At 46.2% G+C, this 22728-nt stretch overlaps 1 protein-coding gene across 2 annotated transcripts in view; it reads left to right on the top strand.

Moving 5' to 3' along the window:
• LOC115161938 (EMILIN-1) overlaps positions 1-14423 on the top strand; it is a 91368-nt gene extending 76945 nt beyond the window's left edge. The window contains exons 3-9 of one of the 2 annotated variants that reach the window (XM_029712785.1): positions 247-431; positions 576-3113; positions 3747-3764; positions 4537-4662; positions 4796-4813; positions 6545-6679; positions 9465-14423. In XM_029712785.1, coding sequence (XP_029568645.1) covers positions 247-431; positions 576-3113; positions 3747-3764; positions 4537-4662; positions 4796-4813; positions 6545-6679; positions 9465-9787 — 3343 coding nt within the window. In that variant the 3' untranslated portion in view covers positions 9788-14423. The remainder of the gene's footprint in view (positions 1-246; positions 432-575; positions 3114-3746; positions 3765-4536; positions 4663-4795; positions 4814-6544; positions 6680-9464) is intronic. The other variant, XM_029712787.1, reaches the window with a different exon arrangement.
• The last annotated feature ends 8305 nt before the right edge of the window (positions 14424-22728 follow it).

Here is a 22728-nt window from a genome sequence, read left to right as displayed (position 1 = left end):
CAACTGAGCCACATTTTTTACAAAACTTTGGTCAACATGTCAGGGGCCAAAGGCAGATGTACAATAAGTTGACAATTACCACCCCTGACCAATTATAATTACGTAGTGTCAATAACATTTACATTTAGTTAACGCTCCTATTCTTAGCCACTGCGACCAACAATAAGTGTATTCAACTAAGAAAGGTGAGACAACCTCATTGTAAATCACTTCACCATTGTTGTCGTTGTCTCTGATTCTCAACAGGTATCGAACGTATATGAAGCCGCGGTACAAGGTGGCCTACAAGATGGTGACGGACATGGAGTGGAAGTGTTGCCATGGTTACACCGGAGATGACTGTAGCGAAGGGCCGAGCGGAGGGTCGGGGACCCAGATCGCTACAGCCAGACCCAAACCGTCCCGACCGGGACAGACCGGAACCGACACAGGTCTCAGAGGACAGAGTGGAGGATGTTTATGTTCCTGCTCTCCCTCTTCCTCTTCCTCCCCTTCAGTCCTTGTCTTCTCCATTTTTCATGGGAACTGTCATCCTCTTGTAATATAAGTATAATAATATTCTGTTTGTGTTCCAGGGCGAGGCGACAGCGACAAGACGCGGCAGCTGGAGGACAAGATCCAGAGCCTAACCAAGGACCTCCAGGACCTGCAGTCCACGCTGAGGGGCATGAACGAACGCTTCCAGGAGGAGATGCGCAAACCGGGCTTCAGTGGTGGTGGCACCAAGGCCCCAGCGGACGCGGCCCAGCCGGAGATTAAGGACACCATCCACAGCATCCAGACCAAACTAGACCAGCTGGACAACCGGACCCAGGCTCACGACAAGACCTTGGTCAGCATCAACAACCACCTGGTCAACGGGAATGGCGGCGGTGGGAATGATCTTGGTGGTGGCACTGGCGACTCCTCTGGAGGCACCGGTGGGATTAGCGGTGGGAAGCTCAACACACTGAAAGAGGAGATCCTGAGGGAGCTGGAGAGAAGGGTGTCTCTGTCCTGCTCCTCCTGCCAGTCGGGGGTTGAGGACCTGCGGAGACAGCAGCAGGAGGACAGGGAGCGGATCCGTGCGCTGGAGAAGCAGCTGAATGCCGTGGATGGACGATATCGCCAGAGCCTGGATGGCCTGCGCCGCGAGGTGACACGCTCCCAGGGCTGCTGCGATTCTGTCACCGACCTTAAGTACAGGGTCACAGATGCTGAAAGGAAGATCAGCTCCATATCAGAGAACTATGATGTCATCCAGAACCGCCTGGATAAGGAGCTGGGCAGTGGCGGTGGTAGTAATGGAGGTGGAGGTTTGCCAGGAGGTGGAGGTGGCTTTGGCCCTGGAGGTGGTGGCTTTGGCCCTGGAGGTGGCAGCGGGTTACCCAGGGTGATAGAGGACAGGCTGGACGGTCGTCTGAGGGACCTTGAGAGGTGGGTGAACAGCACAATGCAGCACACAGAAGAGACAGAGAAAGACCTGAAGGACTACTTCAACCGTGAGTTGGGTGACCTCAGGACCGTGTTCCTGGACCGTTTCGACGACCAGGGATACCGCATCGGCGACATAGAGTTAGACGTGGGCATTGTAAAGGACCTCGTGTCGGACCACGACAAGAAGCTGACCCGCCTGGAGAACTCCACAGTGCTACTAGACAAGAGTCTGACTGACTGTGGCTGTGGAGGAACAGGAGGAGGAGCTGGAGGAGGAGGAGTTAGAGAAGGTGGAAGAGAAGATGGCGGAGGAAGTAGAGGAACCGAAGGAACAGGGGGAATGGGAGGGAGAGGAGCTGAAGGTGGAGCAGGGGAAGGAGGAAGGGGAGATACAGGAGGAACAGGAACTGAAGGAAGGAGAGATGGAGGAACAGGGGGAACCGGAGGAGGATGGGGAGGAGCTGGAGGTGGAGCAGGGGAAGGAGGAAGGGGAGATACAGGAGGAACAGGAACTGAAGGAAGGAGAGATGGAGGAACAGGGGGAACCGGAGGAGGATGGGGAGGAGCTGGAGGGGACGGAGGAAACGATTACGACGGAGACACTGTGAAGTCTATCACCTGGAGGGTGGTGGCCAATGAGGACGAGATCCGACGCTTCGACACGCGGATCAAGGACCTGTCCGTCTCGGGCGACTCCCTCATGGACAAGGTGCTGGACCTCAGCCACGACATCCGCAAGATCAAAGCCCTGACCGGAAACAATGGCGAGCACTTCAACCGCATCGTCACAGAAGTTGAGACGCTTGGGCGTGGCATGGATGACTGCGACGTCTGTGGAAGAGTGGAAGACGAGTTCAAGAAGCTGAAGAACCACACCCTGAACCGCTGGGAGAAGGATATCAACGCCATCCGGAACCGGGTGGATTCGGACCAAAGCTTTTGCTCCCAGGTGTGCTCCACTCTACAGGAAGAGGTGGCGGAACTCCGGGAGGAGGTGGGGAAGTGTAGCAACCAGTGTAAGATCCACCTGCAGACCCCAACAACAGGAGGTGGCACTGGAGGACGAGGCCTGGATGAACCTGAGAAGCCCCTGGACGGCCACAGTGTGATCGGAGGCACGTCCAACAACGGCCACCTCAAGTCCCTGCAGGGCGAGCTCTCCGAGGTCATCCTGACCTTTAGCTCCATCAACGACACGCTGAGGGGCCTGGAGCACACAGTGCAGAAACACGGCAGTGTCATCACGGACCTGGGCAACACCAAAGACAAGATCATCTCTGAGCTGGACAAGATACAGCAGGAGGTGACTGAGCACATCGAGAAGAGCCGCGACCGCCTCGACGGGGTGGATCGCGATGTGCGACGCTTCGAGAGCACCCTAGTGGTGGAGGTGGGCGACTGCAAGCGATCTGGCGACGGCCTGGAGAAGAGGCTGTCCAAGATGGAGGGCGTGTGCGGACGGCTGGACGGCGTCTCTGACTCGCTCCAGAGGATCAAGGAGGGGCTGAACAAGCACATGTCGGGCCTGTGGAACTGTGTGAATGGTCTGAACGCCACGGTCATCTCCCATGGAGGGATCATTAAGAGCATCCAGACCACTCAGCTGGACGGGATCCACGGGAAGATCAAGAACCTCAACTCGTCTGTCAGTCACATCCTCATGGAGTTCCAGAATCTTTTGGAACAGGACCTGACCGGTGAGTATGTTGACTTGACACTGTATTCCTTTCAGAGAGATTATGGTCTAGACCAGGGCTCTCCAACCCTGTTCCTGGAGAGATACCCTCCTGTAGGTTTTCACTCCAACCCCAGGTGGAACTAACCTGGTTCAGCTTATCAACCAGCTAGTTATTAGAATCAACCCACTGGGCACAGACATCAGTTCAACGTCTGGTTTTGATTTACATTTGGTTGACTTGTCATTTAACGGGAATTCAATGTTAAATCAAATAAAACAACTCACCATGTCATTGGATTTAGATAAAAATGTTGATTATCCAATCAGTTTTCCACATTGATTTTCTTGTTTGAAATTACATGACAACAACATTGATTCAACCAGTTTTTGCCCAGTGGGAGGGGCACTTGATTAGGTTTGGAGTGAAAACCTAGAGGACGGTAGCTCTCCAGGAACAGGGTTGGAGAGCCCTGATCTAGATCCAACGTAGTAACTACAGAAATTAAACAATGCATGGTTTGAAAATATAAAGCATATTCATTTAGAGAGGATTTACATTGACACAGAGTATTTTCTGAGTTGTTGTTGACAATTATATATTGATATTTTTGATTAAACTTATCCTCTCTCTCTCACATGTTCTGCTTTGTAGGTGTGCAGTTGGTTAGAGGTTTGAATTTTACACAGCTTTTGGTAAAACTGAACTAAAACCGTAATGTGTCTTAAACGCTAGACTAACCTTATCCTGTCTATACTTGACCAGTCTACAAGACAGCACATCCAGTGGGTATAAGGACACAATGAACACTGGTGCATATGTAAAGTCTCAAGTAACACATTTGCACCCAAGTGTCAACATACAGAACGGTGTTAGCTACAATAAACACAGAGGCCCATCGAACAACACCAAGAAACAGACTGATGATTACAACAACATTAATAATCCACTAATTCAAACTAACAGTGTCTATTTGTGTAATATGTGAGTCTCACGTTAAATGGTGGCCTGCTATTAGTGTGTCTGTCTGTTGTGCAGTCTTTCATAACACTCCTCGAGGCTTCTCGGGTTACACACGTCTCAGTGTTCAAATAATCCGATGCTTCTGTGTCCGGAGGGAACAATGTATTATAATTGCGTAATACCTCATTCAGTGACATATCTGAGTGAGAAAACTCCTCCACTGTATCGTTACAGTAGTTTTGTCTGGAATGGTTTCTATGTTCCCTAACAGGCCGTCTTTGGGTCAACTTTGATTTTTTTTCAGTTAAATATAATGTCAATTATTAAAGTTACTTCAATTATTAAATTACTTAAATAACTTAAATAAATACGTAATATTTAAAATTATAATGTGTATTGATTATTCAACTATTGAAATGTGAATTAAAAAAAAGGAATATTAAGTTATTAACATTGTTGTCATTGCCTCCCACCACCCTAGGTCTGCCTGGTCCTCCAGGTCCCTCTGGGGAGAGAGGGTTCCAAGGGCTGCCTGGCGCTAAGGGGCCCCAAGGCAGGGACGGATCCCCGGGCAGGCAGGGAGAGAACGGGCCCAGAGGATCACCAGGTTAACGGGAACCATACAAGCCCTTGATAAATCAGTCTTTATGCCTCAGGAAATTTGTTTTTATACGTTGACGTTTGACTGAACGGTTTGAATCAGTCTAACTCGTCTCTTCCTCTCTTTTTTTCCACTGCAGGCCTCAAAGGTGAACGAGGTATGTTCATGTTTCATTATTTGCATTTTGAGTCTGATATGTTAGCAATGTGCTAATGCACTCAACAGTGCTGTGTTTTACATGTCATTACATAACATGAGTATTGCTGAGGGTCATTAACAGTCAGGGTGAATGGAGTTCTGTGTGAGTGTGTGTGGGGATCACTGTATAGGTCAGAGGTCAGCCAGGGAATGTGCACATAGTGCTTACTGGGTCAGCTTGAGGGTTACGTGTGGTGATTGTGAGATACATAGTGTGGCTATTAGTGTGTGTGTGTGTGTGTGTGTGTGTGTGTGTGTGTGTGTGTGTGTGTGTGTGTGTGTGTGTGTGTGTGTGTGTGTGTGTGTGTGTGTGTGTGTGTGTGTGTGTGTGTGTGTTTGTGTGTGTTTGTGTGTCTGTCTGTGTGTGGTGTGCGTGGATGTGTGTGTCCCTTTTTGTGTGTGTTTTCATGTGAGCTAGAGTTGTTGACCCCTTTTTGTTTTACATAACCGCTCTGTAACATTCCCATCATGATGGCAACTGCATCTGAAATATTCTCAACAAAAATACTGGAAACACAACATGTAAAGTGTTGGTCCCATGTTTCATGAGATATGAAATAAAAGATCCACGAAGTTTTCCATATGCAAAAAAACGTATTTCTCTCAAATTTTGTGCACAAATTTGTTAACATCCTTCTTAGTTAGTATTTCTACTTTGCCAAGATAATCCATCCACCTGACAGATGTGGCATATCAAGAAGCTGATTAAACAGCATGATCATTATACACGGATGCACCTTGTGCTGGGGATAACGATCACCACTGGCATTCACAGATTAATCCCGGTTTCAACTGTACCGGGCAGATGGCAGACAGCGTGTATGGAGTTGTGTGGGCGAGCGGCTTGCTAATGTCAATGTTGTGAGCAGTTATGGTATGGGCAGACATAAGCTACGGATAACGAACACTACTGCATTTTATTGATGGCAATTTGAATGCACAGAGATACCGTGATGATATCCTGATGCCCATTGTCGTGTCACCTGCCACCATCACCTCATGTTTCAGCGTAAAGTATGGCCGCATGTCGCAAGGATCCGTACACAATTCCTGGAAGCAGAATATGTCCCAGTTCTTCCATGACCTGCATACTCACCAGACATGTCACCCATTGAGCATGTTTGGGATGCTCTGGATCGATGTGTACGACATCCTGTTCCAGTTCTCTCAAATATCCAGCATCTTCACACAGCTATTAAAGAGGAGTTTGAAAACATTCCACGGGCGAACAATCAACAGCTTGATCAACTCGATGCGAAAAAGATGTGTCACGTTGCATGAGGCAAATGGTGGTCACACCAGATACTGACTAGTTTTCTGATCCACTGCTTTTTAATGTATCTTGTCACCAACAAATGCATATCTGTATTCCTAGTCATGTGAAATCCATAGATTAGGGCCTAATGAATTTATTTCAATTGACTGATTTCCTTATATGAACTGTAACTCAGTGAAATCTTCGAAATTGTTGCATATTACGTTTATATTTTTATTCAGTGTAGATTAGAGGGCTGTAACCGTCTTGAACAAAAGTCTATCTCTTGCTATGTTCCTTACACGTTGTTTACTTTGCCATGTTGTCTGTAATGAACCGTGAACATGGATTTCCTCATGTCAGAACAATGAAATATCATATATAGTTGATAATAGCCATGCTCTCTCTAAGATGTTGTTGTAATTTTGCCCTCAGGTATGCCAGGTGCCGATGCCAACGTGCGCAAGCTGTCCTTCTCTGCCGCTCTCACCTACCCCATGCTTAGTGCTGGCACCATCGTCTTCGACAAGATCTTTGTCAACGAGGGAGAGTTCTATGAGCCGCGGACTGGTACTGAATAGATAGGACTTGTTTTGTTTTCGGGTTGAATAAGTATTCACAAACATCAGTGCATACTACTGATACCAACTTGTACTGGGAAGAGACACACACACAGGCACAGACACACGCATACAAACACACGATAACATATGCACTATCCACACACATACACGTGGATTTTGTGTTGTAGATATGTGGTAGTAGAGTAGTGGCCTGAGGGCACACACTTAATGTGTTGTGAAATCTGTTGTGTAATGTAATGTTTTTAGTTGTACATAACTGCCTTAATTTTGCTGGACCCCAGGAAGAGTAGCTGCTGCCTTGGCAGGAACTAATAGGAATGCATTATAAACCCCAGGAAGAGTAGCTGCTGCCTTGGCAGGAACTAATGGGGAGCCATAATAATCCCCAGAAAGAGTAGCTGCTGCCTTGGCAGGAACTAATGGGGGATCCATAATAATCCCCAGAAAGAGTAGCTGCTGCCTTGGCAGGAACTAATAGGAATGCATTATAAACCCCAGGAAGAGTAGCTGCTGCTTTGGCAAGAACTAATGGGGAGCCATAATAATCCCCAGAAAGAGTAGCTGCTGCCTTGGCAGGAACTAATGGGGGATCCATGATAAACTCCAGGAAGAGTAGCTGCTGCCTTGGCAGGAACTAATAGGAATGCATTATAAACCCCAGGAAGAGTAGCTGCTGCCTTGGCAGGAACTAATAGGAATGCATTATAAACCCCAGGAAGAGTAGCTCCTGCTTTGGCAGGAACTAATGGGGATCTATAATAAATACAAATACTGTGAGTTCAATCTACATGTGAAGGGTATTTATAGTCACAGAGTACAGCAGTTAGTGACAGTGAGGGAAAAAAGTATTTGATCCCCTGCTGATTTTGTACGTTTGCCCACTGACAAAGAAATGATCAGTCTATAATTTTAATGGTAGGTTTATTTGAACAGTGAGAAACAGAATAACAACAAAAAATCCAGAAAAACGCATGTCAAAAATGCTATAAATTGATTTGCATTTTAATGAGGGAAATAAGTATTTGACCCCCTCTCAATCAGAAAGATTTCTGGTTCCCAGGTGTCTTTTATACAGGTAACGAGCTGAGATTAGGAGCACACTCTTAAAGGGAGTGCTCCTAATCTCAGTTTGTTACCTGTATAAAAGACACCTGTCCACAGAAGCAATCAATCAGATTCCAAACTCTCCACCATGGCCAAGACCAAAGAGCTCTCCAAAGATGTCAGGGACAAGATTGTAGACCTACACAAGGCTGGAATGGGCTACAAGACCATCGCTAAGCAGCTTGGTGAAAAGGTGACAACAGTTGGTGCGATTATTCGCAAATGGAAGAAACACAAAAGAACTGTCAATCTCCCTCGGCCTGGGGCTCCATGCAAGATCTCACCTCGTGGAGTTGCAATGATCATGAGAACGGTGAGGAATCAGCCCAGAACTACATGGGAGGATCTTGTCAATGATCTCAAGGCAGCTGGGACCATAGTCACCAAGAAAACAATTGGTAACACACTACGCCGTGAAGGACTGAAATCCTGCAGCGCCCGCAAGGTCCCCCTGCTCAAGAAAGCACATATACATGCGCGTCTGAAGATTGCCAATGAACATCTGAATGATTCAGAGGACCACTGGGTGAAAGTGTTGTGGTCAGATGAGACCAAAATTGAGCTTTTTGGCATCAACTCAACTCATTTTTTTACATTTACATTTTAGTCATTTAGCAGACGCTCTTATCCAGAGCGACTTACAGTAGTGAATGCATACATATTTCATACATTTTTTTTTTTTCCTGTGCTGGCCCCCCGTGGGAATCGAACCCACAACCCTGGTGTTGCAAACACCATGCTCTACCAACTGAGCTACAGGGAAGGCTCGCCGTGTTTGGAGGAGGAGGAATGCTCCATAAGACCCCAAGAACACCATCCCCACTGTCAAACATGGAGGTGGAAACATTATGCTTTGGGGGTGTTTTTCTGCTAAGGGGACAGGACAACTTCACCGCATCAAAGGGACGATGGACGGGGCCATGTACTGTCAAATCTTGGGTGAGAGCCTCCTTCCCTCAGCCAGGGCATTGACAATGGGTCATGGATGGGTATTCCAGCATGACAATGACCCAAAACACACGGCCAACGAAACCCAGGAGTGGCTCAAGAAGAAGCACATTAAGGTCCTGGAGTGGCCTAGCCAGTCTCCAGACCTTAATCCCATAGAAAATCTGTGGAGGGAGTTGAAGGTTCGAGTTGCCTAACGTCAGCCTCGAAACCTTAATGACTTGGAGAAGATCTGCAAAGAGGAGTGGGACAAAATCCCTCCTGAGATGTGTGCAAACTTGGTGGCCAACAACAAGAAACGTCTGACCTCTGTGATTGCCAACAAGGGTTTTGCCACCAAGTACTAAGTCATGTTTTGCAGAGGGGTCAAATACTTATTTCCCTCATTAAAATGCAAATCAATTTCTAACATTTTTGACATGCGTTTTTCTGGATTTTTTTGCTGTTATTCTATCTCTCACTGTTCAAAAAAACCTACCATTAAAATTATAGACGGATAATTTCTTTGTCAGTGGGCAAACGTACAAAATCAGCAGGGGATTAAATACTTTTTTCCCTCACTGTACATCATCGTTTGAGTTAATGTACAATGAGCCAACTTTCAAACCAAGCCATAAGCCTAAACAGGCAACTGTTTGCTATATTGCTGTGTACAACATCAGTAAGTATGCTAAGCTAATGCTAACCTCACTATCCCTCATTATCTCTGTGTTGCCCAGGCATCTTCACGGCTCCCGTTGATGGCCACTACTTCTTCAGCGCAATCCTGACTGGCCACAAGAACGAGAAGATTGAGGCGGTGCTGTCCAAGTCCAACTACGGCATGGCCCGTGTGGACTCCGGGGGATACCAGCCAGAGGGACTGGAGAACAAGCCGGTAGCCGAGGCCAAGATCACCCCCGGCTCCCTGGCTGTGTTCAACATCATCCTGCCCCTCCAGGCCCGAGACACAGTCTGCATTGACCTGGTCATGGGCAAGCTGGCCCACTCTGTAGAGCCTCTCACCATCTTCAGTGGAATGCTGCTGTATGAACATATGTAAGCCAAAACCCCCTAGCTTGTCCATCTGGAACATAAGAGAGTGAGAGGAAGGAAGAAACGGAAGAAGGACGAGGGAAGAAGAAAGTTAGAGAAGAGAGGGGTTGCGGTTGGTCCCCATTCTGGACTGTTTAGACTCACAGTTTGAATTGACAACCGCTTTTCAAAGCAAAACGACAGGGTCCAGAGATGGAATTACCTTATATCAACTCGTGAAACACGGGAACGAACGACAACTAGGAGACGACTACGACAACTAGGAGACGACTACGACAACTAGGAGACGACTACGACAGAAAAGTGTTGTGTTTCTCCCTCTGTGTGTCATTCCTGGCCCTCTGATGTTGTGAGACCTGATGAACTGCTTGAACAAATACAGGATGTACTGTAAACTAAGTAGCAGACTGAGAGACTTCGCCCTTCGTTTTTTTTAACCTAGCTCGTCCAGTATTTGGAGAAGTGTTTTTCACACCAAATTTGTTGCTACTACTGCAGGATTTTCTATGGTTATTCTTATTACTATGTCCCTGTTTCTATATTACTCACTCCAGGCATGGGGCTCAGCGTACAGAAGTCCTCAGTCTGCTTGACATCCCACCTTTGCTGCAAAGGGTTTCCCTACCAAAGAACCAGACCCACTGAAAAGGTCTGAGGTTAACCAGAAGTTAGGAATAGGGGAGAGAACCAGGAATGAGAAATTCCTTGCTTGATTTTCTATAGCTGATTTCTATGGTGATGAATTCACATTTTGTGATTTTAATGTTATCGTGCACCTTTCTGCCTCCTTGTCTCTCTGTTCTGTAATGCCTTTGGCTTGGCGATCCAAACCTTGGCCTTGTTGAGGATATTGCTACAGCTTAAGTGTGTTATACTGGTGGTTCCCAAAGCCTTTTATGTGCCATACGTGAACTAGCTAAACGTGCCATCCGTGACCTAGCTAAACGTGCTGTCCGTGACCTAGCTAAATGTGCCGTCCATGACCTAGCTAAATGTGCCGTCCGTGACCGAGCTAAATGTGTTGTCCGTGACCTAGCTAAATGTGCCGTCCGTGACCTAGCTAAATGTGCCGTCCGTGACCTAGCTAAATGTGCTGTCCGTGACCTAGCTAAATGTGTTGTCCATAACCTAGCTAAATGTGTTGTCCGTGACCTAGCTAAATGTGTTGTCCGTGACCTAGCTAAATGTGTTGTCCATAACCTAGCTAAATGTGTTGTCCGTGACCTAGCTAAATGTGTTGTCCGTGACCGAACTAAATGTGTTGTCTGTGACCGAGCTAAATGTGCCGCCTGTGACCTAGCTAATCGTGTTGTCCGTGACCTAGCTAAATGCGTTGTCTGTGACCTAGCTAAATGTGTTGTCCGTGACCTAGCTAAATGTGCCGTCCGTGACCTAGCTAAATGTGCCATCCGTGACCTAGCTAAATGTGCTGTCCGTGACCTAGCTAAATGTGTTGTCCATAACCTAGCTAAATGTGTTGTCCGTGACCTAGCTAAATGTGTTGTCCGTGACCTAGCTAAATGTGTTGTCCATAACCTAGCTAAATGTGTTGTCCGTGACCTAGCTAAATGTGTTGTCCGTGACCGATCTAAATGTGTTGTCCGTGACCGAGCTAAATGTGCCGCCTGTGACCTAGCTAATCGTGTTGTCTGTGACCTAGCTAAATGCGTTGTCTGTGACCTAGCTAAATGTGTTGTCCGTGATCTAGCTAAATGTGCCGTCCGTGACCTAGCTAAATGTGCCGTCCGTGACCTAGCTAAATGTGCCGTCCGTGACCTAACTAAATGTGTTGTCCGTGACCGAGCTAAATGTGCCGTCCGTGACCTAGCTAAATGTGTTGTCTGTGACCTAGCTAAATGTGTTGTCTGTGACCTAGCTAAATGTGTTGTCCGTGACCTAGCTAAATGTGTTGTCCGTGACCGAGCTAAATGTGCCGTCCGTGACCTAGCTAAATGTGTTGTCTGTGACCTAGCTAAATGTGTTGTCTGTGACCTAGCTAAATGTGTTGTCTGTGACCTAGCTAAATGTGCCGTCCGTGACCTAGCTAAATTTGCCGTCCATGACCTAAAGCCTTCAGACATGTCTTGCCATGCTCCAGATGAATGATAACATTTTCGTACCCCAGACCCAGTCTTAACCACAACCAAGTAGGAATTTGCCTCAACCAAACAGAGGGAAACTCTGCTGCCCTATACCCCAGTACAGAAGGAAGCCCTGCCTTATACCCCAGTACAGAAGGAAACCCTGCCTTATACCCCAGTCCAGAAGGAAGCCCTGCCTTATACCCCAGTACAGAAGGAAACCCTGCCTTATACCCCAGTACAGAAGGAAGCCCTGCCTTATACCCCAGTACAGAAGGAAGCCCTGCCTTATACCCCAGTACAGAAGGAAGCCCGGCCTTATACCCCAGTACAGAAGGACCACATGGCCTATAGATCCTTTATTACATCATTAGAGGGAATCAGATGATGTGACTCAACAATCTTCAACCTAACAGAGTCACACCCCAAAGAGTGAGAAAGTCAGTCTGAAAGCCTCGGTGACCAGTCAGGAGGGAGTATCACCCCCCTCGAACCCGAACCCCCCGTTTCCCCCTTAGGCACACGATGTGTTGAACGGCTGCCAAGGGCCACAAGAAGTGAGCGGATCATAAACAGAGCGATGTGCTCTCTCTCTCTAAGAGGCCCCGATGGACGTCATTAATCGAGGCACAGTGAAGTGTTTACACAGGACGATAAATAACAAGCTCTCTCTGACAGCAGGGGATGATTACTTGGTCATGTCTGTCGGCTCCCCAATGTCCCAATGATGCAGAGGAATAGTTACAGGCCTTCTAATGAGCCATTGATACAGAGGTCTAGGTTCTCTAATAGCCCAGTGATACAGAAGACTAGGTTCTCTAATGGCCCAGTGATACAGACCGGGGCAGATGTAACAATGAGGGGCTTTCAGAGCGGGGCAGATGCAGCAATGAGGCACTTTCAGAATGGGGCAGATGCAGCAATGAGGATCTTTCAGAGCGGGGCAGATGCAGCAATGAGGCACTTTCAGAATGGGGCAGATGCAGCAATGAGGATCTTTCAGAGCGGGGCAGATGCAGCAATGAGGCACTTTCAGAATGGGGCAGATGCAGCAATGAGGATCTTTCAGAGCGGGGCAGATGCAGCAATGAGGCACTTTCAGAATGGGGCAGATGCAGCAATGAGGATCTTTCAGAGCGGGGCAGATGCAGCAATGAGGCACTTTCAGAATGGGGCAGATGCAGCAATGAGGATCTTTCAGAGCGGGGCAGATGCAGCAATGAGGCACTTTCCGAATGGGGCAGATGCAGCAATGAGGATCTTTCAGAGTGGGGCAGATGCAGCAATGAGGATCTTTCAGACCGGGGCAGATGCATCAATGAGGATCATTCAGAGCAGGGCAGATGCATCAATGAGGATCTTTCAGAGCAGGGCAGAGAAAATAAAAATTAGAAAAGCAAGTTTAATTGTAACAGAAACATGATGTCAGTCAACTCATTTCTTTAGTAAAAAGACAGGTGCTGCTGATAACACTGCCATCGTCATCAAGGATGTTGGAATTATTTTGGGATGAACGTGCAAAAGTAACCTACTTTTTTAAGTGATTTGTTTGACAATGAGATGAAAACATCATGACTGGTTGTGGTCATGGTACATTAAAAGTACATTTTTACAGTTAAATTACATGTCTTTACTATAAAACCCATAGGAGGGGGGGATGGTGTGGAAGCTCAGACTGACCTCTGCCTGGGTCCTCCAAATCACTAAGTCCGCCCCTGTACAGAGGAACAGTTACAGGCCCTCTAATCGGCCCAGTGATACAGAGGAATAGTTACAGACCCTCTAATGGCCCAGTGATACAGAGGAATAGTTACAGACCCTCTAATGGCCCAGTGATACAGAGGAATAGTTACAGACCCTCTAATGGCCCAGTGATACACAGGAATAGTTACAGGCCCTCTAATGGCCCAGTGATACACAGGAATAGTTACAGGCCCTCTAATGGCCCAGTGATACACAGTTACAGGCCCTCTAATGGCCCAGTGATACACAGTTACAGGCCCTCTAATGGCCTATGTGATTCTCCGCACCTAGTGTTTTCCCAACCCAGTCCTAGGTTCCCCCTTAACCATTTCACATATTTGATCTATTCCAACACTAGCGCACCAGAACAGGATCAGGATAGATACATTAGACTATTAGACTATGTGTTATTTACTAGAAAATTGATTCAATTTACAGATCAGCAAATGGATACCAACATATTTGACAGAGAGGTACACCATTATAATCAAATACATGGAGTTGTATTCAAATTATATCACTATTGGAAGACGCTGCATTTAGTTGAGAAGCTGCTATCTTGCTACTCTGTGCCTTTGAGTATTTCTCCCCTTGGTCCTATCTGACCTCTGTGTTTGTTATTGCTAAAGGAATTCCAAAGGTTTACTCAATCTATGAAGTCACCAACAACTGGTCATTCCACATGCCAACCAAAGCAATGCTATGTATTAAAGGTCCAGTTCCTCTTTGTTTTTGCAGATCCTCCTCCCTACAGTCTAACCTTTTGCCTTGAATGTGTGATTTGGCAACACGTGTAGCTCAAATAAAGGTATTTAATTTTACAGCCATGTCCTCTACATAGGAGTTTGTTTTTAATTCTCTGCTCGGAGGGTTAGGACTCTAATCTAGCTGCTCAGAGGGTTAGGATTCTAATCCAGCTGCTCAGATGGTTAGGATTCTAATCCAGCTGCTCAGATGGTTAGGATTCTAATCCAGCTGCTCAGATGGTTAGGATTCTAATCCAGCTGCTCAGAGGTTTAGGATTCTAATCCAGCTGCTCAGAGGGTTAGGATTCTAATCCAGCTGCTCAGATGGTTAGGATTCTAATCCAGCTGCTCAGAGCGTTAGGATTCTAATCCAGCTGCTCAGATGGTTAGGATTCTAATCCAGCTGCTCAGATGGTTAGGATTCTAATCCAGCTGCTCAGATGGTTAGGATTCTAATCCAGCTGCTCAGAGGGTTAGGATTCTAATCCAGCTGCTCAGAGGGTTAGGATTCTAATCCAGCTGCTCAGAGGGTTAGGATTCTATCCAGCTGCTCAGATGGTTAGGATTCTAATCCAGCTGCTCAGATGGTTAGGATTCTAATCCAGCTGCTCAGATGGTTAGGATTCTAATCCAGCTGCTCAGATGGTTAGGATTCTAATCCAGCTGCTCAGAGGGTTAGGATTCTAATCCAGCTGCTCAGATGGTTAGGATTCTAATCCAGCTGCTCAGAGGGTTAGGATTCTAATCCAGCTGCTCAGAGGGTTAGGATTCTAATCCAGCTGCTCAGATGGTTAGGATTCTAATCCAGCTGCTCAGAGGGTTAGGATTCTAATCCAGCTGCTCAGAGGGTTAGGATTCTAATCCAGCTGCTCAGATGGTTAGGATTCTAATCCAGCTGCTCAGAGAGTTAGGATTCTAATCCAGCTGCTCAGATGGTTAGGACTCTAATCCAGCTGCTCAGATGGTTAGGATTCTAATCCAGCTGCTCAGAGGGTTAGGATTCTTATCCAGCTGCTCAGAGGGTTAGGATTCTAACCCAGCTGCTCAGAGGGTTAGGACTCTAATCCAGCTGCTCAGAGGGTTAGGATTCTAATCCAGCTGCTCAGAGGGTTAGGATTCTAATCCAGCTGCTCAGAGGGTTAGGACTCTAATCCAGCTGCTCAGAGGGTTAGGACTCTAATCCAGCTGCTCAGAGGGTTAGGATTCTAATCCAGCTGCTCAGAGGGTTAGGATTCTAATCCAGCTGCTCAGAGGGTTAGGATTCTAATCCAGCTGCTCAGATGGTTAGGATTCTAATCCAGCTGCTCAGAGGGTTAGGATTCTAATCCAGCTGCTCAGAGGGTTAGGACTCTAATCCAGCTGCTCAGAGGGTTAGGATTCTAATCCAGCTGCTCAGAGGGTTAGGACTCTAATCTAGTGGGAAAGGAGATGGTGATGATGTCATGTTTTGAGATATCCTCTGTCAGCGCAATATGTAGTTTGAGCAGACTTCCCGGGTCCAGTGCTCTTGTGTGATTGCTTAAATGTATATAGGCAGTGATCCAAATGCTGTGATTTATTAATAAATACAGTATATTGTAGGGAATCAAGTATTTCCATAAGTGGACCACTATTCCTGTTGATTGACTGAACCATTTGGAACTTTAGTCAAAGAATATATAAATGGTTTGATTCATTTTTATTCCTGCACATTAATAAACATGACATTTTGCTTCCCCCCCTCGACCCGTGCTGTAAAGGCTGAGAAAGCGTCGAGCCACGTCATTTTCTTTTCCAGTCTGCAAGCCAAAAAGAGAAAGTCATGCTGGGAGATCTGCCCGTGAGTTCATGGAAAGAATAACATTTCACATCTGTCCATCAACGGAGACATAGAGATCACATTTTTTGACGAACTAAGTCCCATTTTCCCATTTAGTTTCTCCTGAACTGAGCTAGGATAGGACTTTAACAGCCCTGGTCGTCTAAACCAGGCTTTCCCAACACTCTCCTCGCCCCCCCCCCAGACGTTTCACATTTTAGTTTTAACCCTAAACTGGCACAGCTGGTTCAATTAGTCAAAAAATCATCAAGCCTTTGACGAATCAAATCAGGTGTTCCAGTAAAAAAACTAAAAAACTTCTGGTAGGGCTGGAGGAGAGGGTTAGGGTAACCCTGGTCTAGATGTCCAGGGAGGCTGGAGGAGAGGGTTATGGTTAGGGTAACCCTGGTCTAGATGTCCAGGGAGACTGGAGGAGAGGGTTATGGTTAGGGTAACCCTGGTCTAGATGTCCAGGGAGGCTGGAGGAGAGGGTTATGGTTAGGGTAACCCTGGTCTAGATGTCCAGGGAGGCTGGAGGAGAGGGTTATGGTTAGGGTAACCCTGGTCTAGATGTCCAGGGAGACTGGAGGAGAGGGTTATGGTTAGGGTAACCCTGGTCTAGATGTCCAGGGAGACTGGAGGAGAGGGTTATGGTTAGGGTAACCCTGGTCTAGATGTCCAGGGAGACTGGAGGAGAGGGTTATGGTTAGGGTAACCCTGGTCTAGATGTCCAGGGAGGCTGGAGGAGAGGGTTATGGTTAGGGTAACCCTGGTCTAGATGTCCAGGGAGGCTGGAGGAGAGGGTTATGGTTAGGGTAACCCTGGTCTAGATGTCCAGGGAGGCTGGAGGAGAGGGTTATGGTTAGGGTAACCCTGGTCTAGATGTCCAGGGAGGCTGGAGGAGAGGGTTATGGTTAGGGTAACCCTGGTCTAGATGTCCAGGGAGGCTGGAGGAGAGGGTTATGGTTAGGGTAACCCTGGTCTAGATGTCCAGGGAGGCTGGAGGAGAGGGTTATGGTTAGGGTAACCCTGGTCTAGATGTCCAGGGAGGCTGGAGGAGAGGGTTATGGTTAGGGTAACCCTGGTCTAGATGTCCAGGGAGGCTGGAGGAGAGGGTTATGGTTAGGGTAACCCTGGTCTAGATGTCCAGGGAGGCTGGAGGAGAGGGTTATGGTTAGGGTAACCCTGGTCTAGATGTCCAGGGAGGCTGGAGGAGAGGGTTATGGTTAGGGTAACCCTGGTCTAGATGTCCCGTGAGGCTGGAGGAGAGGGTTATGGTTAGGGTAACCCTGGTCTAGATGTCCAGGGGAGCTGGAGGAGAGGGTTATGGTTAGGGTAACCCTGGTCTAGAGAGATGTCCACGAAACACACTCCGTCCTCCTTTAAGTTTCTTCTTTATTAGATGTCCACTGTCCTTCGTCTGTGGAATGAACCCAGATCCTGCCCTGTGAAGCCTGGCGCTCAGATGCCGGATTATCTCCTCTGGTTGGAATGGGAGATCCTGAATGGGCCTTAGAGTTGACACTATGTTATGATGTACATGAAGTGTGACTATGTTCTGCCCTGGGTGTGGGAGTGGGGGGGCTGGAATCTGTACACACCAGCTGTGTGTGGCCGGGACAGGGTGGGATACTGACATATTTCCTGTTTATCTTTCATTTTTACACACACACCCACAAACACACAGTTTTGTATTGCTATCCTTGTGGAGACAAAAGAAATGATTCCCATCCAAAATCCTATTTTCCCTAACCCCTAACCCTAAATCTAACCTTAACCTAACCATTACCCTAAACCTAACCTTAACCCCTAACTCTAAATCTAACCTTAACCTAACCATTACCCTAAACCTAACCTTAACCCATAACCCTAAATCTAAAACTATACCTAAACTTAAACCCTAAACTTAAACCCTAACCCTAATTGTAGCCCTAACCCTAAACCTAACCCTTAAAACAGCATTTTTCCTCGTGGGGACAGGCAAAATGTCCCCACTTGTCCAAATGTTCCAAACATTGTGACTTTGAATTATGTAAAGTGAGTGAAATAATTGTTGTTGTCTATCAACAATGGCAAGCCACCTGGGTCTGACAGCTTGGATGGAAAATTACTGAGGATAATAGATGACAGTATTGCCGCTCCTATTTGCTATCTCGTCAATCTAAGCCTACAGGAAAGCGTGTGCCCTCAGGCCTGGAGGGAATCAAAGTCATTCCGCTACCCAAGGATAGCAAATCACCCTTTACTGGCTCAAATACCTGACCAATCAGCCTGTTATCAATCCTTAGTAAACTTTTGGATAAAAGTATCTGTTTGACCAGATACAATGCTATTTCACAGTACCTAAATTAACAACAAGTTTTCAGCACGGTTATAGGGAAGGGCATTGGACATGTATGGCATAATCAAAAGACTAATGATTGGCTGAGAGAAATTGATGATAAATGATTGTGGGACCTTTTTTGTTAGACTTCAGTGCAGCTTTTGACATTAACGATCATAACCTGCTGCTGGAAAAACGTATGTGTTATGGCTTTACATCCCCTGCTATATTGTGGATTGAGAGTTACCTGTCTAACAGAACACAGAGGGTGTTCTTCAATGGAAGCCACTCCAACATAATCCAGGTAGTCAGGCATTCCCCAGGGCAGCTGTCTGTCTTTACTAATGACCTTCCACTGGCACGAAGTAAAGTCTGTGTGTCTATGTTTGCTGATGACTCAACACTATACACGTCAGCTACCACAGCAAGATAAATCACTGCAACACTTAACAAAAGAGCTACAGTTAGTTTCAGAGTGGGTGTCAAGAAATAAGTTAGTACTGAATATTTCAAAAACTAAAAGCATTGTATTTGGGACAAATCATTCACTAAACCCTAAACCTCAACTAAATCTTGTAATGAATAATGTGGAAATTGAGCAAGTTGAGGTGACTAAACTGCTTTGGATAACCCTGGATTGTAAACTGTCATGGTCAAAACATATTGATGCAAGAGTAGCTAAAATGGGGGAGAGGTCTGTCCTTCATAAAGCGCTGCTCTGCCTTCTTAAGATCAACAGGGCAGGTCCTAGATTTGTTGCACATGGACTACTGTCCAGTCACGTGGTCAGATGCCACAAAGAGGGAAAATTACAACTGGCCCAGAACAGGGCAGCATGGCTGGCCCTTAAATGTACATGAAGCGCTAACATGAGTGATATCCATGTCAACACTATATGCACTTCATCACTACTTGTATTTGTGAGAAATATTAACATGTTGAATGCACTGAGCTGTCTGTTTAAACTACTGGCACACAGCTTGGTCACCCATGCATACCCCACAATAAATGCCACCAGAGATCTCTTCACAGTCTCCAAGTCCAGAACAGACTATGGGAGGCGCACAGTACCACATAGTTCCATCTTCCACGTTAAGTAACAGATGCAAGTAGTAAAATCAGATTTAAAAACAGATACAAATACACCTGATGGAACAGCGGGGACTCTGAAGATAAAAGACCCACATGATAAAATCCGCACCATACACATGAAGCATGGGATTTGTGTTGTATATATGTGGTTGTGGAGTAGTGACCTGAAGGCACACACTTAATGTGTTGTGAAATGTGATGTTTTTAGTTGTATTTAACTGCCTTATTTTTGCTGGACCCCAAGAAGAGTAGCTGCTGCCTTGGCAGGAACTAATGGGGATCCATAATAATCCCCAGGAAGAGTAGCTGCTGCCTTGGCAGGAACTAATGGGTATCTATAATAAACAACAGGAAGAGTAGCTGCTGCCTTGGCAGGAACTAATGGGTATCTATAATAAACAACAGGAAGAGTAGCTGCTGCCTTGGCAGGAACTAATGGGTATCCATAATAAACAACAGGAAGAGTAGCTGCTGCCTTGGCAGGAACAAATGGGGATCCATAATAAACCCCAGGAAGAGTAGCTGCTGCCTTGGCAGGAACACATCAGGATCCTTGATAAATACAGTTGAATACAGTTGAAATTGTATATGACGCACATCATTGTCCATTTTTGTCACCCGGAGAGGAGAGTTGCTTCAGGACAGGTACAGGGCAGATAAAGGAGGTTGCTGTGTTTTATAACATTATCAGGTTTGGTAAATCCCTCTTCAATGCCAGCAATGACAGAAGCAGGATTAAAAATGATTCATGTTTAATCTATACATGTTATACAAATCATGGAATGCATAGTCAGTTATTGCTTATACTGTGAACGCTCCACCCCTAAATGCAAACTATGAATCTTGAACACGTTGTCGTATAAAAGCCCATGTGGGCTAGGCATTCTGAAGATGCACGACACTTATAATAACATGAATCAAAATCCATCTCCAATCCTGTAGAGAATGCTGAACAACATGTTTTGGGAATTAAATGAAGTCATAGAACATTCCTACAGAACATTGTCTGTCTAGATGTTGTTTGGGAACATTATCCACGGGTGTTATGGGTAATATTCATGTTATAATTGAGGGTGTGGTACCACATCACCATAGTGAAAGAGCTGGTACAGAGGCTCCCTGGTCTTCTCCGTCTCCACGGATACGGTGATCCTGTGTTGCTGTGGCAACGTGCTGTTAGACAGCTCCACCTGCTGGATTACGACACAGTTTAAAAAAAAATGTATTTAACAAGACAAGTCAGTTAAGAACAAATTCTTATTTACAATGATGGCCTACCAAAATGTAAAAGGCCTCCTGCGAAGACAGGGGGCTGGGATTAAAAATAAAGGACAAAACACACATCACGACAAGAGAGACAACACAACACTACATATAGAGAGACCTAAGACAACAACATAGCACGCAGAAATACATGACAACACAGCATGGTAGCAACACAACATAACAACAACATTGATAGCAAAATGGTAGCAGCACAACATGGTACAAATATTATTGCGCACAGACAACAGCACAAAGGTCAAGAAGGTAGAGACAACAATACATCACACAAAGCAGCCACAACTGTCAGTAAGAATGTCCATGATTGAGTCTTTGAATGAAGAGATGGAGATAAAACTGTCCAGTTTGAGTGTTTGTTGCAGCTCATTCCAGTCACTAGCTGCAGCGAACTGAAAAGACGAGCAACCCAGGGATGTGTGTGCTTTGGGGACCTTTAACAGAATGTGACTGGCAGAACGGGTGTTGTAAGTGGAGGATGAGGGCTGCAGTAGATATCTCAGATGGGGGGAGTGAGGCCTAAGAGGGTTTTATAAATAAGCATCAACCAGTGGGTCTTGCGACGGGTATACAGAGATGACCAGTTTACAGAGGAGTATAGAGTGCAGTGATGTGTCCTATAAGGAGCATTGGTGGCAAATCTGATGGCCGAATGGTAAAGAACATCTAGCCGCGCGAGAGCACCCTTACCTGCCAATCTATAAATTATGTCTCCATAATCTAGCATGGGTAGGATGCTCATCTGAATCAGGGTTAGTTTGGCAGCTGGAGTGAAAAAGGAGCGATTACGATAGAGGAAACCAAGTCTAGGTTTAACCTTAGCCTGTAGCTTTGATATGTGCTGAGAGAAGGACAGTGTACCGTCTAGCCATACTCCCAAGCACTTGTATGAGGTGACTACCTCAAGCTCTAAACCCTCAGAGGTAGTAATAACACCTGTGGGGAGAGGGGCATTCTCCTTACCAAACCACACGACCTTTGTTTTGGAGGTGTTCAGAACAAGGTTTACAAGGTTAACAAACATGTTATAAGCATTACCAAAAATCTATTATTTTAACTGTTAATTATAAACTGTACATGATACAAAATGGTTGATCATGATTAAATCTAGAGGACTTGTTCAATAATGTGAATGTTAACCTCTGCGTGAGCTCACCTCCCAGTGATCCATTTGTACAAACTGAGAACTACCTGGGAGTAGTCTGCTTCTGACACATCAGGCAGGTTTCTGAGAGAGAGAGGGAGGAGAGGAGGGAGAGAGGGGGAAAGAGAGAGAGACAAAGAGGGGGAGACTTAGTTCCTTTTTTAAACACTACTGCAGTGGAGCGGCCACCCCTTGTTTGACCCAAACACAGCGGCATCACAGGTCCCGGCGCCAGATCCTCCATCACGTGTGTCTTACGTGTCAGAGAGAAGGACCTTGAGGGACACACCACCCTCCCGCTGACAGACAACAGCCAAAATGTCCATCCCATGGCACGAGAAGCTGACCAAGCAAGGGGACAGACAGACAGACAGACAGACAGACAGACAGACAGACAGACAGACAGACAGACAGACACAGCCCTCAATGAACACAGTGATAATGATAATACATGCATATTAATATCATAAATAATGAAAACAATAATAAAGATACACAGTGTGTGGGTACATTTGTTGCAGACTGAGAGGGATGGGTTTCCACCTAGTGGTAGAGACGAGGATAGCAGCACTAAAGAGTCCAAGTGGAGAAGCGAGTGAGTGAGTGAGTGAGTGAGTGAGTGAGTGAGTGAGTGAGTGAGTGAGTGAGTGAAGGAGGATTTCAGGAGAGAAACTGAATTGAACTCAAAGAGCAAACACCTAGACACACACAGACACACACAGACAAACACCTAGACACAC

This window comes from Salmo trutta, chromosome 25 (genome assembly GCF_901001165.1).
Source record: "Salmo trutta chromosome 25, fSalTru1.1, whole genome shotgun sequence".
NCBI classification, from domain to species: domain Eukaryota; kingdom Metazoa; phylum Chordata; class Actinopteri; order Salmoniformes; family Salmonidae; genus Salmo; species Salmo trutta.
Note: the sequence above shows the minus strand (reverse complement) of the source record. Positions and strands in the feature narration are given on the sequence as shown.